General features: G+C 35.2%; 1 protein-coding gene across 2 annotated transcripts in view; it reads left to right on the plus strand.

The window, feature by feature from the left end:
* Nucleotides 1-325: 325 nt before the first annotated feature.
* Nucleotides 326-14576, plus strand: part of LOC149779283 (tRNA-dihydrouridine(47) synthase [NAD(P)(+)]-like) — a 57085-nt gene continuing 42834 nt past the window's right edge. For both annotated transcript variants that reach the window (XR_016415603.1, XM_089939885.1), the window contains exons 1-4: nucleotides 326-643; nucleotides 4680-5628; nucleotides 8747-8788; nucleotides 13097-13249. Coding sequence is in view for 1 of the 2 variants with exons in the window: in XM_089939885.1 (XP_089796011.1) it covers nucleotides 510-643; nucleotides 4680-5628; nucleotides 8747-8788; nucleotides 13097-13249 (1278 nt within the window). In the remaining variant the exon portion in view is untranslated. The remainder of the gene's footprint in view (nucleotides 644-4679; nucleotides 5629-8746; nucleotides 8789-13096; nucleotides 13250-14576) is intronic.

Genomic DNA, 14576 nt, shown 5'->3' on the forward strand with positions numbered 1-14576 from the left:
GTAAAAAAATGCCGGTGAACCTTTCACAAGAACTTCACGTTAAGTCATATTTGAAGATATTTTAGATTAACATATGATTTGTATTGATTGTCACACAGTGGAAAGTTCAGTACTGAAAAATAAATGTAGAAAGTATATAGTAAAATTAATTGTGTTCTATGTCCTGGTGAGCGCCCCCTAGGTACGATACCGTATCTTGTCCTAACATGGTTGAAATTCGACACGTGTTCCATTCTACCTTTGAACATTTCACATTCAGAATTGATCGTTTTCGAAAATTAAATACGGGAGGGATAATATATCCAGCTATTTTTCATTAAAGAATTAAAACGATTATAATTCGAATGTCGTTAATTCTGCAGTCTCACTTTCGGCAAATGATTGAAAAATCACGAGGATGCGTAGGCCACTAAAATTGTTCTCTTTATACTTTCATAAACGAGTATCATATATGGTAGGAATTTTTTAAACCCAATGCACTTTTTTCCTAGCGTTAAAGGAACGTGAAGATGGCAAATTTTGGATTAGAAACTACCCCAACATTTGCCGGTCAGTGCAGTCGTGATGATGTGAAAACAGAAAGTAAAGAGGAGAAACTTCGACAATTTATGGACGTCCCAGGATGGGCTCAAATAAAACCAGAGTAAGAATTGCCACGCAGTAGATTTGTCACAGGCACTTGATTCGGGGGGTAAACTAATGTGTATTGGTGAGTGTACACAATTGTTTACCACACACACACACACAAAATCCACAGGTGCTCGACGCTCTGAAGGGAAAAAAATCACACTGAGTGACAAAAATACCTTAGATTGCCCCCATGGCCCGTTCTGACGTAGGACCCTCTATATCATACTATATAAGAAAGAAGGTACGTTACTTCCAAATACTTCGTTCCACCCTAGGCCTACATGTAAGACATAGCACATTTTGATCTTGTTTAGGTGCTATGTCTTACTATCCAAATAACGGCCTTGTATAGTGTTTTCCTATGTCGTTGACATCGAAATAAGTAATCAAAGTTTCAGGAACATCTCACACACTTGGCAGCCTATATCGACATTTTTCCACTAATTTATGTGTAATTAATATACTTACTGTGCTGTCTTTATCCTGGTGGAATGAAAATATTACACTTAGCAAATGGATGCATTCTCACGTTCCGTTGACATACATTTGAATTTGTTGCAATGCGACGGTAGTCGAGGTATGCCGAAGTAAGTTCAAGTAGGTTCATGTTGGGGATATGTTTCTTGAACGAAATGAACCGTTGCTTACAGTTCCAATAGGCATAATATATTTTTTATTCGTTTTGTTAAAAAATAATATTTCAACTTTATCCAATTTCGGCATTCTCGCCTTTCATCCCTTTCAAGCCAACTGAAAAGTAGGCCAAAGAAACTTGAAAACGGGTCCATTTCTTTTGTGAGAATTTGAATTTATTAGAGAAAAGGCATCATAGTAAGTAAAGTCTGACTAAAACATTATAACTTTACTTTGTAGAAAAGCATTGTTATTTTAGTTGTCAGTTGTGTGAAATATTCCTGAAAATTTTGCTTTTGTAACGATGTTAGTCGACATCAAAACACACTACACAGCACCGTTAGTTAGGCTGTAAGACCCTGACGCCCAAAACATAAATATCAGCGTCAGGTCTTACAGGTAGGACTACGTTCCACTCATGACCCTCGATTTCCTTCTGCTATCTCCGTCTTTAAAGAAACACGGCCATACTGTGTGGCTTGTCTCCTGAGATATTTTTCTATTCATCAAGCCATCATTGACTTTTCTGTGTTGCACCAAACTAAAGTTACAGGCTGTGAAACATGATGTGTCAGCTGGTACATGTACTAGACCAACAAGTTGTTCTCCACCTTTTTTTTGTTTTGTTTGACTGGCAGAGGACACAGAAAAAAAGGTGGAGAACAACTCGTTGGTCTAGTACATGTATGTTGACACTTTCATCAGATGGTAGAAGATGCTGGTTTTTCTTTTTTCCTCATGATAACATGTTTGAAACTTGTATTACCATGACGGTAATCTTACCAGTATATATTGTTTACTACAAGCATGTCTAACATCATTGACATGGTCACGATGTAAACATTTTGAAGAGAAAATAAACCCATGAATTAGGATATAACATTTCTCCTGTTCTATAAACACAGCCCCTGTGAAACATTATAATCAGTCATTGCTTATATCTCAACCAGCTGTACTTTCAACAGGATATAATTTGCATTAAACCAATAATTGTTTTGCTGATGCGTTGCTAAGCCTCAAACACATTTTCTTATATGGCTATACTTTCAGAAACTACTATATTTGAATTCTATTTGATAATGACCAGCTGCTGTCATGATCTGCAACCACCCATCTTTGTTGTACATAGATGCATATTTAGATTTTCTTGTTTTGCAATTAACAATCTTCAATTGTCTGGCAGTTTAAAATTATGTTTTTTTGTGTACAATTTGGCATTCTTGTGGATGAAATGATTACTCAGTGTAACTATACCTTTTTCATATCGATACCCATATTAATACAAAAGGTGAAGAATCGATACAAAACAATACTTACCCTGTACAGCACTGTTCTGATGGCCTAGTGGTTAGAGTGTCTGCCTCCGATGCAGGAGGTTATGGGTTCAATCCCTGGCTGAGTCATACCAAAGACTTACAAAATTGGTACTAATAGCTGCCTCACTTGGTGCTCAGCATTAAGAGGCTAGTGTTAGGACTGGTCGACCTGGTGTCAGGGTAGTTGTGACTGGGTAGAAGATCGTGCTACATGTCTGTGGCATGATGCCCCAGTGCTAGACATCACTATAAACTGTCACACTGCAGACATCATAGCGATATGATTGAAATTTTTTTAAAAGCTACGTTACAAATCCAAATCACACACAAGCACACACACTTAGTCTTCATCATTCATGAAAAATTATTAGTATGCTTTTTTTATTCTTTAAATTTAGAATTCATATGAGACAGCCATAGCAAGCACATACATCCAATTGTGTTTGTAACAAAGAAAAACTATTGAAAATGCCCACTTGACGTCTACAAATTAGCAAACACAATGTGACTTGACTCACATGGTTTGAAATCTGTCACTCACCCCCTCTGCCAATTCCATGCATTGCTGATTATTTTATCCCATTAACAGGCTGAGCCACTGGTAAAATATGTCAACAACAAGAAGACATTCCAGATTTGTTCTTCATGTATAACTTAAATTCTCTACTGATCATTTTATACATGAAGTTCCACTGTTGTTTCACATCTTGTCTACTTGTACCAAATGTGAGAGCTACACTTCCAGTTTGTCGCGCAGTGAAATATATTACATTTAATTTTGATTAGTGGTTGTTGCTTGTCCATGTCCAGAGTAAAACAATAATCATCAGTCAGAACTAACTGTAGCTTGTTCACTGTGTGACACCAGAGAAGTATTGGCATCCCAACTCGTTCTAAATATATACAAAGCAAGAGAGAGACTTTGCACAAAATTAGCTATTAATAATCTGTAAAGTACTTAAATCATATTGTACTACATGGAGGACAAGTCTGTAATGTCTCCTTTTATTCTGATACATGTATATGTAATCACTGACTGAACATTTAGATGTATCAATTTCAAAGGCTTAAACTTAATTGTTGTGATTGACTTTATTTTGCCTTTAATTACTTTAAAGTATTGCATTATCAACAATGTATATATTCTGCAGATAAATTGAAAACCTAAATCTGTTCTTGTTTTCACTACACTATACTGTGTACTAATTACTTGAAACAATATTTCATTAAAATAAAAAGATCTGATTTAAATTATTATAATAATATGATTTTGTTTTTCAACCCTGCATGTCAGTTGGTTGGTTTGGTTTGAGTTTGTTGGTTTACTGCCATTTTTTAGCACATAGTGGCCATTATATTTAGAGGGAGGAAGAGCCCAGGAAAACCTGGGAAGAACCAATAACATATGGGATGTTATTGGTAAGCTTTCTAGCTGACCCTTGTTGGCCAAGCTTAGACTGGAACACACATTGATAGCGGTAAGATGTCATTGATCTGAAAGGGTGAGTGCCTTCGACTACTCAGCCACTCTGGCCCCTCTGGGAATGAATCATTCATTCTAAAAATGATGCGGCATTTTTAGTTTTGAATTCTTGAACATTAACTGTCAAATGATATTATGATTGTTAATAAATTGAATGAAACAGAAATTTGCATCTGCATTATATCTCTGGTTCTATCATTAGAGTCCTTTCACCAAGGAATCAGACCTCTTGGTTTTATTTTCTTATATTTGACAGGACCTTTGTTCTTTGGAGACTTTGTTAGCTAACATGCATGTTAATTTTAATTTACAGTTTACATGTTTCTCTTTTCCTGCAAATGTTATATTCTTCACATAATATGAGTTGCTAAACCTATCCCCATCCAGATACTTCTTGTTGAAACTATTTTTTCAGGATGAAGACCTAAACCAGAAAATTGCATAGAAAGTTAAAAGATTGTGAGCTGTTTTCAAGGATTTTCATTTCTGAAGCTTCCAGAGTAAAGCAGAGTCTCACTAGGATTTAAAACTAAATTGGGAAAAATAAATTGATATAAATGTTTTAGTAAATCTGTCAGCATAACATTACCATAGATTTATGTCCCTTTCCTTTACAGGTTCCTGCTGCTTGATTTCAAGCCAGAAGTGGACAGAGAGTTTCTTACTGACTCAGATAAACAACAGCTGAAGGAAGATGAAGAATCCAACAAACAGGATGATAAAACAGATGAGCCACCTAAAAAGAAAAAATACCTTAGAGGACGTAACAAAAATCGTCCTCAAAATACATATTCAAAGACTACAGGTCGTATTTGCGCAGAGATTTTAGCTGAGAAAGAATGTAGGTTCGGAGACAAGTGTAAATTTATTCATGACGTCAGAGAATACATGGCTTCAAAGCCCCCAGATATAAGAGATAATTGCTACATTTTCAGCAAATTTGGAAAGTGTACATATGGTCCTGCATGTAGATTTGGTACAAGCCATCTTGACTCAAACTTCAAAAATATTATCAATGTGGACATTTTTGATCCAGGTTTGAAAACTGTTACTAATGTCCTTGTCAAGGAACTACAGGTGAAGTTGTGGAAGCGCAAGTACAATTTTGGAAAAGCCAATAAAATTCTAAATGAGATGGGAATTAAGAGTAAGTTTACTGATATGTATGAGAATAATCCTGCCAAAGATTCAAAAATTGCTTCCATAGCTAGTCAGAAAATGTTAGAGCCAGATACTTCTGAACAAGTACAAGTTGAAAAGGAACAAGAAGGTGGTATTTCAAACAACTGTAATATTTTTTGTGGAAATGTTCAGCCTTTGGTCACTGTCAGCACTGATGAGTCTGCAAAACATGTGCTTAGCGTTGATAAAGGCAGCCCAGATACTGATGTAAATATTGAAACAAAAGTCAAGAACAATTGTGATAAGCTACAGCACCATCTTCCTGTCAACTCAGCTGAAAAGGAAAGCAAGATCATTCATTTGGAAAGCAAGGGAGATAATGTATTGAATCAAAGGGAGACAAGTGACACCTTTATAAGACTTAGACCACAAGAGAAAAAGAAGGTAAGCCAGACTGTTTAATGTTTTGGATATTGTACTACACTATGCCTGTTCACATAACCATTAACATAACTTCACCTAAACTGTTCGGTCGAATTTGTTCATCAAATTTACTATTAGCATTTCACTTGTCAACATAGTAGTTGTGTGCAAAAGAGGTCTATATCTTGTCTCACATCCCTGGCATATTTTTGAGTGGATCAGGGACCAAAATTAAAAAAATCTTAATTACTATGGTATTTTCATTTTTCATGGGTTTTATTTAATACAAGACAGTTATTGATGGATGCCACGGTATCATTATTGGAGGAGCTGTGGTATAGGCATAGGTTTCAAATGATACCATCTTAAGATTAGTAAACATAATGAGCTGGTTGTGATTTACAATGGCAAGCAAGCAAAGTTGTTATAATGGGTGGGGGTGAGGGGGTGGTATTGTGTTATGGGAGGGTGTAAAGGCCAAGCAAATCAGAAATTTTCATGACAGTGATCCCCATTGGAAGCTTGGACAAGTTTTTCATTCCTTTTGCAAAATCACCTTCATTTTAGTTTTATTGATTTACTTTAATAGATCACTAATTCATATCAAGTAGTATGCAACAGTAACTTTTGAAAAACATTGGAGGAAAGTAAAGTTGTATAGGTTGTGTTTGGTTTAAGATTTTAACTGGAATTTTGGAAGTGTTACTATTCCATTAGTTTGTGTTTGGTTTAAGATTTTAACTGGAATTTTGGAAGTGTTACTATTCCATTAGTTTGTGTTTGGTTTAAGATTTTAACTGGAATTTTAGAAGTGATACTATTCCATTAGTTTGCGTTGGCTGCCTAATGCTTTCTTGATTTGATTTTCAGTTTTACTGGCTTTCTCAAAGTTTTAGATTTAGACATATTATCTTGCTTCAGACAATGTTAGTATTTCCTCGTGAAATAACACATTCTTTTCGAGTGTATGGACATGAGACAGAAGTTTTATGCTTGGAGGGATTTGTTTTCTGCATGTCTGTAGTATTCTCATAATTTACCAAATATAATTTGTATACCTAAAAGCTGTAGAAAATTTTATAGTTAGAGAGTTTAAATCCATTTGCCTCTGGTCAAATTTTATTCAATGATGGCAGCTCAAATTTATATTAATAGTTATACCATACAGTAGTTATCTTTCCACTGTATAGGATTCTACTGATCATAATAATTGAAAAAATCATAGTAAATGCTTTTAAGAGCAAATCACCGAAGTAATATCTCAGATAATGTTTCAAATATTGATATAACTTCTACTTACATATGAAAAAATAAAATGTAGAATAATAGCAAAATGACTATTCAGCTATTTAGCTATTTACAGCAGTCAATTTACAATAGTATAAAGGACATTTATAGAAGTATCTTTGGAGATATGTTGTTCCATCTGATCTAATGTTTGTTTTAGTTTCTTAATGGTTTTAATGGCACTTGAAATAGATTTATAACTATATGCTGAGCAAATGTGAGCTAAATACATTTATAACTATATGCTGAGGAAATGTGAGCTAAATACATTTATATAACTATATGCTGAGCAAATGTGAGCTAAATACATTTATAACTAAATGCTGAGGAAATGTGAGCTAAATGCATTTCCCAAGTTTTAGTTAGGTGCTTTATGGTAAAGCAACACAAGTAGGTTATTAAATGCCAAGGCAATTTAGTAAAGTGCCATGCCCAAGGTCACACCACAGTAGTTTTGGTAGGATTTGAATCCACACCTTTTAAGTCGTCAGTTCAGCACACAAACCACTGGGCCACCCATTCCCAAGATACAACAGGCAGTCAACCTGGGCTGGCCTGGGTTGGTATTGAACCCACTACCCTTGGATTACAACGTTCTTCCAGCTGAGCTACTGTGACATCCCTGTTCATATACAAATATATTGTTACTTTATTTTAACTCTTGAATGCTGATATTTTAGAGGAAAAGAATTGTTGCCAACCAGGCAGTTGTTATACGGTTTAACACCATTTTTCAGTATAAGATAGGCTATACATGGCGGCCAGTATAAACGGTGGAGGAAGAACCCAGGAAAGAACCACTAACCCACAAGAAGCTACTGGTGCGCATTCTCACATACCCACAAGCCCGAGACTTGAACCAATGCAGACAGGTGAGATGGCAGTGATCTGTAACAGTGAGAGCTTTAGACCACTCTGCCCAAGCCAACCAGGCATTAAGAAAGATATTCAAAAATTTAAATTTTAGGAGGAAAATGTTAGATGTTTAGTGAAGTAGAAAGCTGTTTTTCATTGGTTTTGTTGATTTTTTAATAAACTTTTAACACATTATTGGATATATTGTGATGAGGAAATGGGCATTAATTGTTTCTCCTAAGGACATACCAGGACAGTCGGCCCAGTCTGGCCTGGGTGAGTATCCACAACCCTTGAATGATGAGTCCATCACTCTACCAATTGAGCTACCAAAGCTCCCCAGAATGTTTGGAAGCACATCAAGTGTATATTGGGCCCTCATAATTGCATATGAGATGAGTAGTCCAGCTTAATGAAGCTTCATATTTGCACGAGCCATTTAATTTTAACATCTTATTTAAGTATATCATGTCACTGGTGTTAAATTATGATGATATTTAAGTATAACATGTCATTGGTGTTGAATTGTGACATATTTAATTGTAACATGCCATTGGTGTTGAATTATGATATTATTTAATTGTAACATGTCATTGGTGTTGAATTGTGACATATCTGTTTTTTTTGCTATTGGACATCTCCATAGTTTTCATTGTTTTCATTGTTGTGATTGTGAAAGGCAGTCCTAAATTAAAATAACTCTTTCAGAAGCAGCATTGACTTGTATTGTTTTTAACACAGTCATGTCTTTATTTGCATATAGAAACTATTTTGCAAGAAACAAACCTGCTTGATATTTATGGAGAATATAACCCCAGTGATGTAACATAATACTTGCTTAAAAGTCCAGTCCAAGCAGAAACAAGATCAACCCTGATTTGCTGTTGCATAATGTGATGGCAGATTGTTATTCTACTTATTATTCCTAACAAACTGCACAGAGCCAGGTTTGTCTGCACACTATCAGACTTATGAGTTATCTCTTTTTATTCCACAGATCTCATTCAGTAAAAAGCTGTATCTAGCACCACTGACAACTGTAAGTACCTACAGTTAATGGATGAAGGAAGTGGGTTTTTTCTTTTCAGTAAAGCTGTTATATCTATTAACACATTAACCCCTGGAGCTTTTTGTAATTTTCACCTGAAAATCGAGTAGGAAACACATTTTGAAAGCTGTTTCTGAATAGACTCGAAAAACACCAAATCCCTGGTCATCTTTCAATAACATACTGCCTAGTTGTGTTAGAAACATCGTTTTTCGTTGGATATTTGATTCGCGCATGAGCAGAAGGGTAAAAATTGGAGTTATTTTTTTCCCTCCATCTTATCCTAGTTTTTGTAAAGGCTCATCTGTCTGTTTGCAGTTCATACCGGTTTGCCTTAGATCCGAGACCAAAAAGTCTAAAAATCCAAACACAAAATCGGATTCCGACCACTGGCAAATTTTGGGTAGAAAAAAGGCGGGTCCAAAACATGAGGTTTTTTTTATCTGTATTTGGTAGTGCAACTAGATATTCCAGATTATTTGGTATCATGTTGAGCTACATCTGTCTACCTTTCTATAATACCACTCACTTTAGTGTATCAAGTATGACCATGACGCTACAGCTCGGCAGTAGGCTACTACCTTCTGCCCCGTTAAGTCTTCGCTAGGGGTTAATGTGTTAACATAAAAAAGGTAAATTATTTAATTATATTAAGATTATTATGCCCAGTTGATTAGAAGTGTTTCAGCATCATCAATGAATCAATAAATCGCAGTATTTCCTTTGGTGATTGTGCATCACGATACAGATTGTAGCTCATTTGGATTTTAACCATTTAAATACATGTCTAGTAATGGGACATAACTCATTTTAATTCTAAGAGGAACTGGAGGATATAGTTTTACTCAGTGGTTAACTTCCTTGTCATTTGTTTGACAGCTTCAGTATGGAATTAATTCATTTCAGCATTCACATAAAAGCAATTGCTTAAATATTTTCAATAAAATTTTGAGCATTTTTTAAAATTAAATCTTTGTAATGAGATGAAAAGAAGATTACTTGTTTTAAGAAAGGTGTTTATGCTTGTTTTTTTATCATAAAAAGAAGCATGACTATCTATTTGTAACAATTTATATTCATCACTTGTATCCTGGTTACCATTTTCCATGAAGCCTTAAGACATTGGTGTTCTCAATTGTTTCATTTTTCTATGTGGAATACAGCAACAACTAAAAACTCTAAATTGCACATATCAAGAGGTACACTTCATAGAGAACAAGATACTTTAGCTGTTTATAGATACTCACCTCACATATTGTCACATGCTGGGTGTTCAAAATATTTGGCTGACTATAATAATAGACATTTTAAATTAATTTAGTGTATCTCACCAATGTTTTGTGAATATTTAAAAGAAAGACAGTATGAAAAAATACTGTTTTCATTTCTTTCAGGAATTTAGCATATATTAAACAGAGGCACTCAAAATGTGTTTATTTATTTAATAATTGAATTATGAAATGAGCAAAAGACATTATTCAGTGCGCTTCATAAATGTAATATTAAATTATTACCCATTTGAGATTAGAAATAATATCTTTCATACTGGTACAGGCACTGCATCTTTCATCTGTTGCACGTAAAATATTAGTTCCAGATGCTTGACGACTTGATAATGCACATTTCTACAAACAGTAACATTTAAACGAAGATTCTTTTTCACAAATTATAATTCAAAGATCAACCAGATTAACAAATGAATAGAACATTTGACACAGCATCATCAGACAGTATGGAAATTCCTGTGATGTCATATAGTTTTACTCAAGCCATATACCTCTTTCAGTGAGACTGTTTCCAAGTTAATTCCTAAAGTGTGTCATTTCCTCTACTAAGCATTCCAGTTGCTTGATATCCATGTGAGGGGATTATTACTGGATACAGAAATACCAGATTTATATCAGTGTGTTTGTGAGTGGATACTTGCATTGTTTGATTTGGAACATTAGTCAGCATTGCATAACATAATAAGAAACATAAGGTCATTGGAGCTACTTTACTGTGTAATAAAATGCTGTGGTTAGATAACATTCTGTCAGTTGGGATACTGACATATGTTTATATTCTTTTCAAAACTGAAGTGAGTTTTTTAGTCCTTTAAATTAAGTTTTAAACGATGCTTGTAGTAGGGTGGGGTCCAGGTTACCTGCCCTTTATCTGTTGACCAATACCCTAGTTTTACTTGTAACGAGCCCCTGTGGTGTAAATTGGACATATTCTTACAGATGTAAAAAAAATCCCATACACTTAAGCAATCAATTCGAATAATGACCACCACAATGTTGATATTAATGGTGTGTCGACTATGAAATAAAATGGATTTATGCAATGATAAGAATGATTGGTGTTTTGCAAACATGGATTCACATGATAGCTTCTCATTTTATTTGTGTGTAATACTATCATTAAATAACATCACTGACAGTACTCAGCTTTACTCTTGTCAATTCTTTAGTTATAATCTTGCATTTCAATCTGTCTCAAATTCATCAGTTTCATTTTTCAGGAGACTTAATCAGACAAATTTAAAATTTTCTTTGTGAAAGCATCATGTCAGCCAATGATAACCGTCATATTTATCATGTTGTTTCTAGGATGAGACATTGTGGGATTTATACAGTATATTGTGGGATTAGCACAGCTTATGATAAGTTGACTAATTAAACCTATGTGCCAAAAGGTCAATCAGATTGATTGATTGACATTGGTGCAAATTGTGTAATTGTATGCAGGATTTCTTTAAGCAAAAAGAAGAGAATGAGTTTGGACAAAACAGTGACCAAAAGTAGATATGTTCCTGTTCTCATAGGGAGGTCTTTCAACAAGAACATCCCTCCCTTTCCTGTAATTATTATTACCAAAATACTAGCTCTTCTGGGTCTTTCAGATACAAATTTTGTGATTATTTCAAATTTTAAATTTTATACCATTCCTTAAATGAAATTATGCCCATATTACACTCCTATAGGCTGATAAGGGTCCCAGAGTACAGACATTTTTCTTGCAGTTACATGAACAGTATGACAGGAATTTTGTAAAAGATATAAGTTTTTTTATTATCCAGGACAAGTTTGACATTGATTTTGAGCAGGTTCTGTTCTCATTCTCCACTTTATATTTTCAAGCTTGGCATTAAAAATACATCTGTTGTTTCATATCTTTTTGCTTTGAAGCTCATAAGCTTTGAATTTTCCACTGAACATATAAAAACTAAGAAATTACTTTGAACAAACTATGAATTTTGTTCACTTGTGATGTTAATTCTGAGGAGTTATTTTTACAGTAGCTGCCATCCAAATGATAAACTTAACTAAATTCAGTTTCCCAAACACAAGCAAGTGTTTATTTACCAATTCTTCAAAAGATACAAATGATATGGTTTAAAACCATCCATACATAAATGAATATCACAGTGTTTGCATATATTTCTAAGTTCCCAACATCTTCCCTCTTTTTACCATTCTTAGGGTAGCAGCTCTTGTTACTGTGGCTAGCACTGCCCTACTATTTTTCTGGTAGTCCCCAATAAGCAGTGTGTCCCCAAGGAGCCGTGTTACTTGATTATCTTTAAATCGATCATCCTTTTTGCTTTTATCCATCTTTTCTTGCACCGGTTGACACATCATTTTGATTTTCTCATAAGTAAAAATTCATTGGTGATATCAAACGGAAACAAAAATGGTATTATCACATGTGCTACAGCTGGTCTGCAGTCTCCACTCCATTCATGTTGATCTTATACTGTATATGCTACAGCTGGTCTGCAGTCTCCACTCCATTCATGTTGATCTTATACTGTATGTGCTACAGCTGGTCTGCAGTATCCACTCCATTCATGTTGATCTTATACTCTGGCATGATAGATGGTTATCTATTTCCCAGACTTCTCCATTTCTGGACCTGCACTGCACAGTCTTCTCTATGGCTGCTGGATCTTGTGTTGTTGATAGTGTGTGTCTGAATGCAGGCTGTTAGTTCCCCTTCATAATCTGTATTGAATTACATGTGAATCTTCATGTCTTCTGAAGATGCTATGAAGGAAATCCTCTTCTTTTTGCTCTTACAGCTCCATGCTCATAAACACCACTCGAAATAAGCATCTCATATAAGTATGGATTGGTGAAATAGTTGTCAACATTTACTATTTGGTTTATAGATGTAGTTAAAGATAGAATTCTCCCTTACACTGCTTGACAGGAAGATTCATAATGTCATAAGGACATTCAGTTTGATGAGACATTTGTTTTACTGCTGCAGATTTTGATATTTGCCATTTACAAATTGTGTGTTCTTCTGCAGGTGGGAAATCTTCCCTTCAGAAGAATCTGTAAGAGGCTTGGTGCTGACATCACATGTGGAGAAATGGCAGTAGGTACAAACTTACTTCAGGGTCAGGCTTCAGAGTGGGCCTTGCTCAAACGCCATGCCTCAGAAGATACCTTTGGAGTACAGGTAGAAAATTAAACCAAAATTAATTTAGGATAGTACTAATAATCTGAATGTATCGACTTTGCACTACATCTGTATTTGTCTTAGGTATAAACCCTTGCTCTTGGAAAAAGAATGCAATTACTGTAAAGCATTTTATATTAAACTCCCTCATTTTATAATTTCCATTTTTATCTGTCTATTTTGGGGGCCAAATTCTGCTTTATTCCCACTCCATGAAATTGGTCCAGTTCCAGTCAATAGTTTTCAGTCCCCTCAGTGTTATGGGAACAAATTTTCCTTATCATGCTATCTGATATCGGTACTTGATATAAGTGCTTGATATTTTTACATGATATCTGAACTTGATATGTGTGGAAAATATTGAGATAAATATTGAAATCCAGATTTCATTCTGAAGCAAGGAATAAAATGGAAAGCTGATGTACAAAGGCTTAGTGTGCAAATGGACTGTCAAGGACCTGACTACATAGAACAGAGGGCTCATATACTCATATGTGAAGGCTTAGTTGAAAATGGACTGTCAAGGACCTGACTACATAGAACAGAGGGCCCATATGTGAAGGCTTATTGTGCAAATGGACTGTCAAGGACCTGACTACAAAGAACAGAGGGCCCATATGTGAAGGCTTAGTTGAAAATGGACTGTCAAGGACCTGACTACATAGAACAGAGGACCCATATATAAAGGTTTAGTGTGAAAATGGACTGTCAAGGACCTGACTGCATAGAACAGAGTGCCTATATATGAAGGCTTAGTGTGAAAATGGACTGTCAAGGATCTGACTACATAGAACAGAGTGCCTATATATGAAGGCTTAGTGTGAAAATGGACTGTCAAGGATCTGACTACATAGAACAGAGTGCCTATATATGAAGGCTTAGTGTGAAAATGGACTGTCAAGGATCTGACTACATAGAACAGAGGGCCCATATGTGAAGGCTTAGTGTGAAAATGGACTGCCAAGGACCTGACTCTGTCAAGGACCTGACTACATATAACAGAGGGCCTATATATGAAGGTTTAGTGTGAAAATGGACTGTCAAGGACCTGACTACATAGAACAGAGGGCCTATATATGAAGGCTTAGTGTGAAAATGTACTGTCAAGGACCTGACTACATAGAACAGAGGGCCATATATGAAGGCTTAGTGTGCAAATAGATTGTGGAGTGTGTTGATCAATGTCAGTCACAGAAATCATTAGTGACATCTAGATTATTTCAAAACATTTAACAACTTTTTGTGTTCCTTTTTTCTGCCAAAATGTTTGGTTGGGTCATAAGTAGGAAGATTATTATTAACTCCATATCAGTGAAGTTTATGTGAG

This window comes from Sinohyriopsis cumingii, chromosome 17, assembly GCF_028554795.1.
Source record: "Sinohyriopsis cumingii isolate HCF-2022 chromosome 17, ASM2855479v2, whole genome shotgun sequence".
Taxonomy (NCBI): Eukaryota; Metazoa; Mollusca; class Bivalvia; order Unionida; family Unionidae; genus Sinohyriopsis; species Sinohyriopsis cumingii.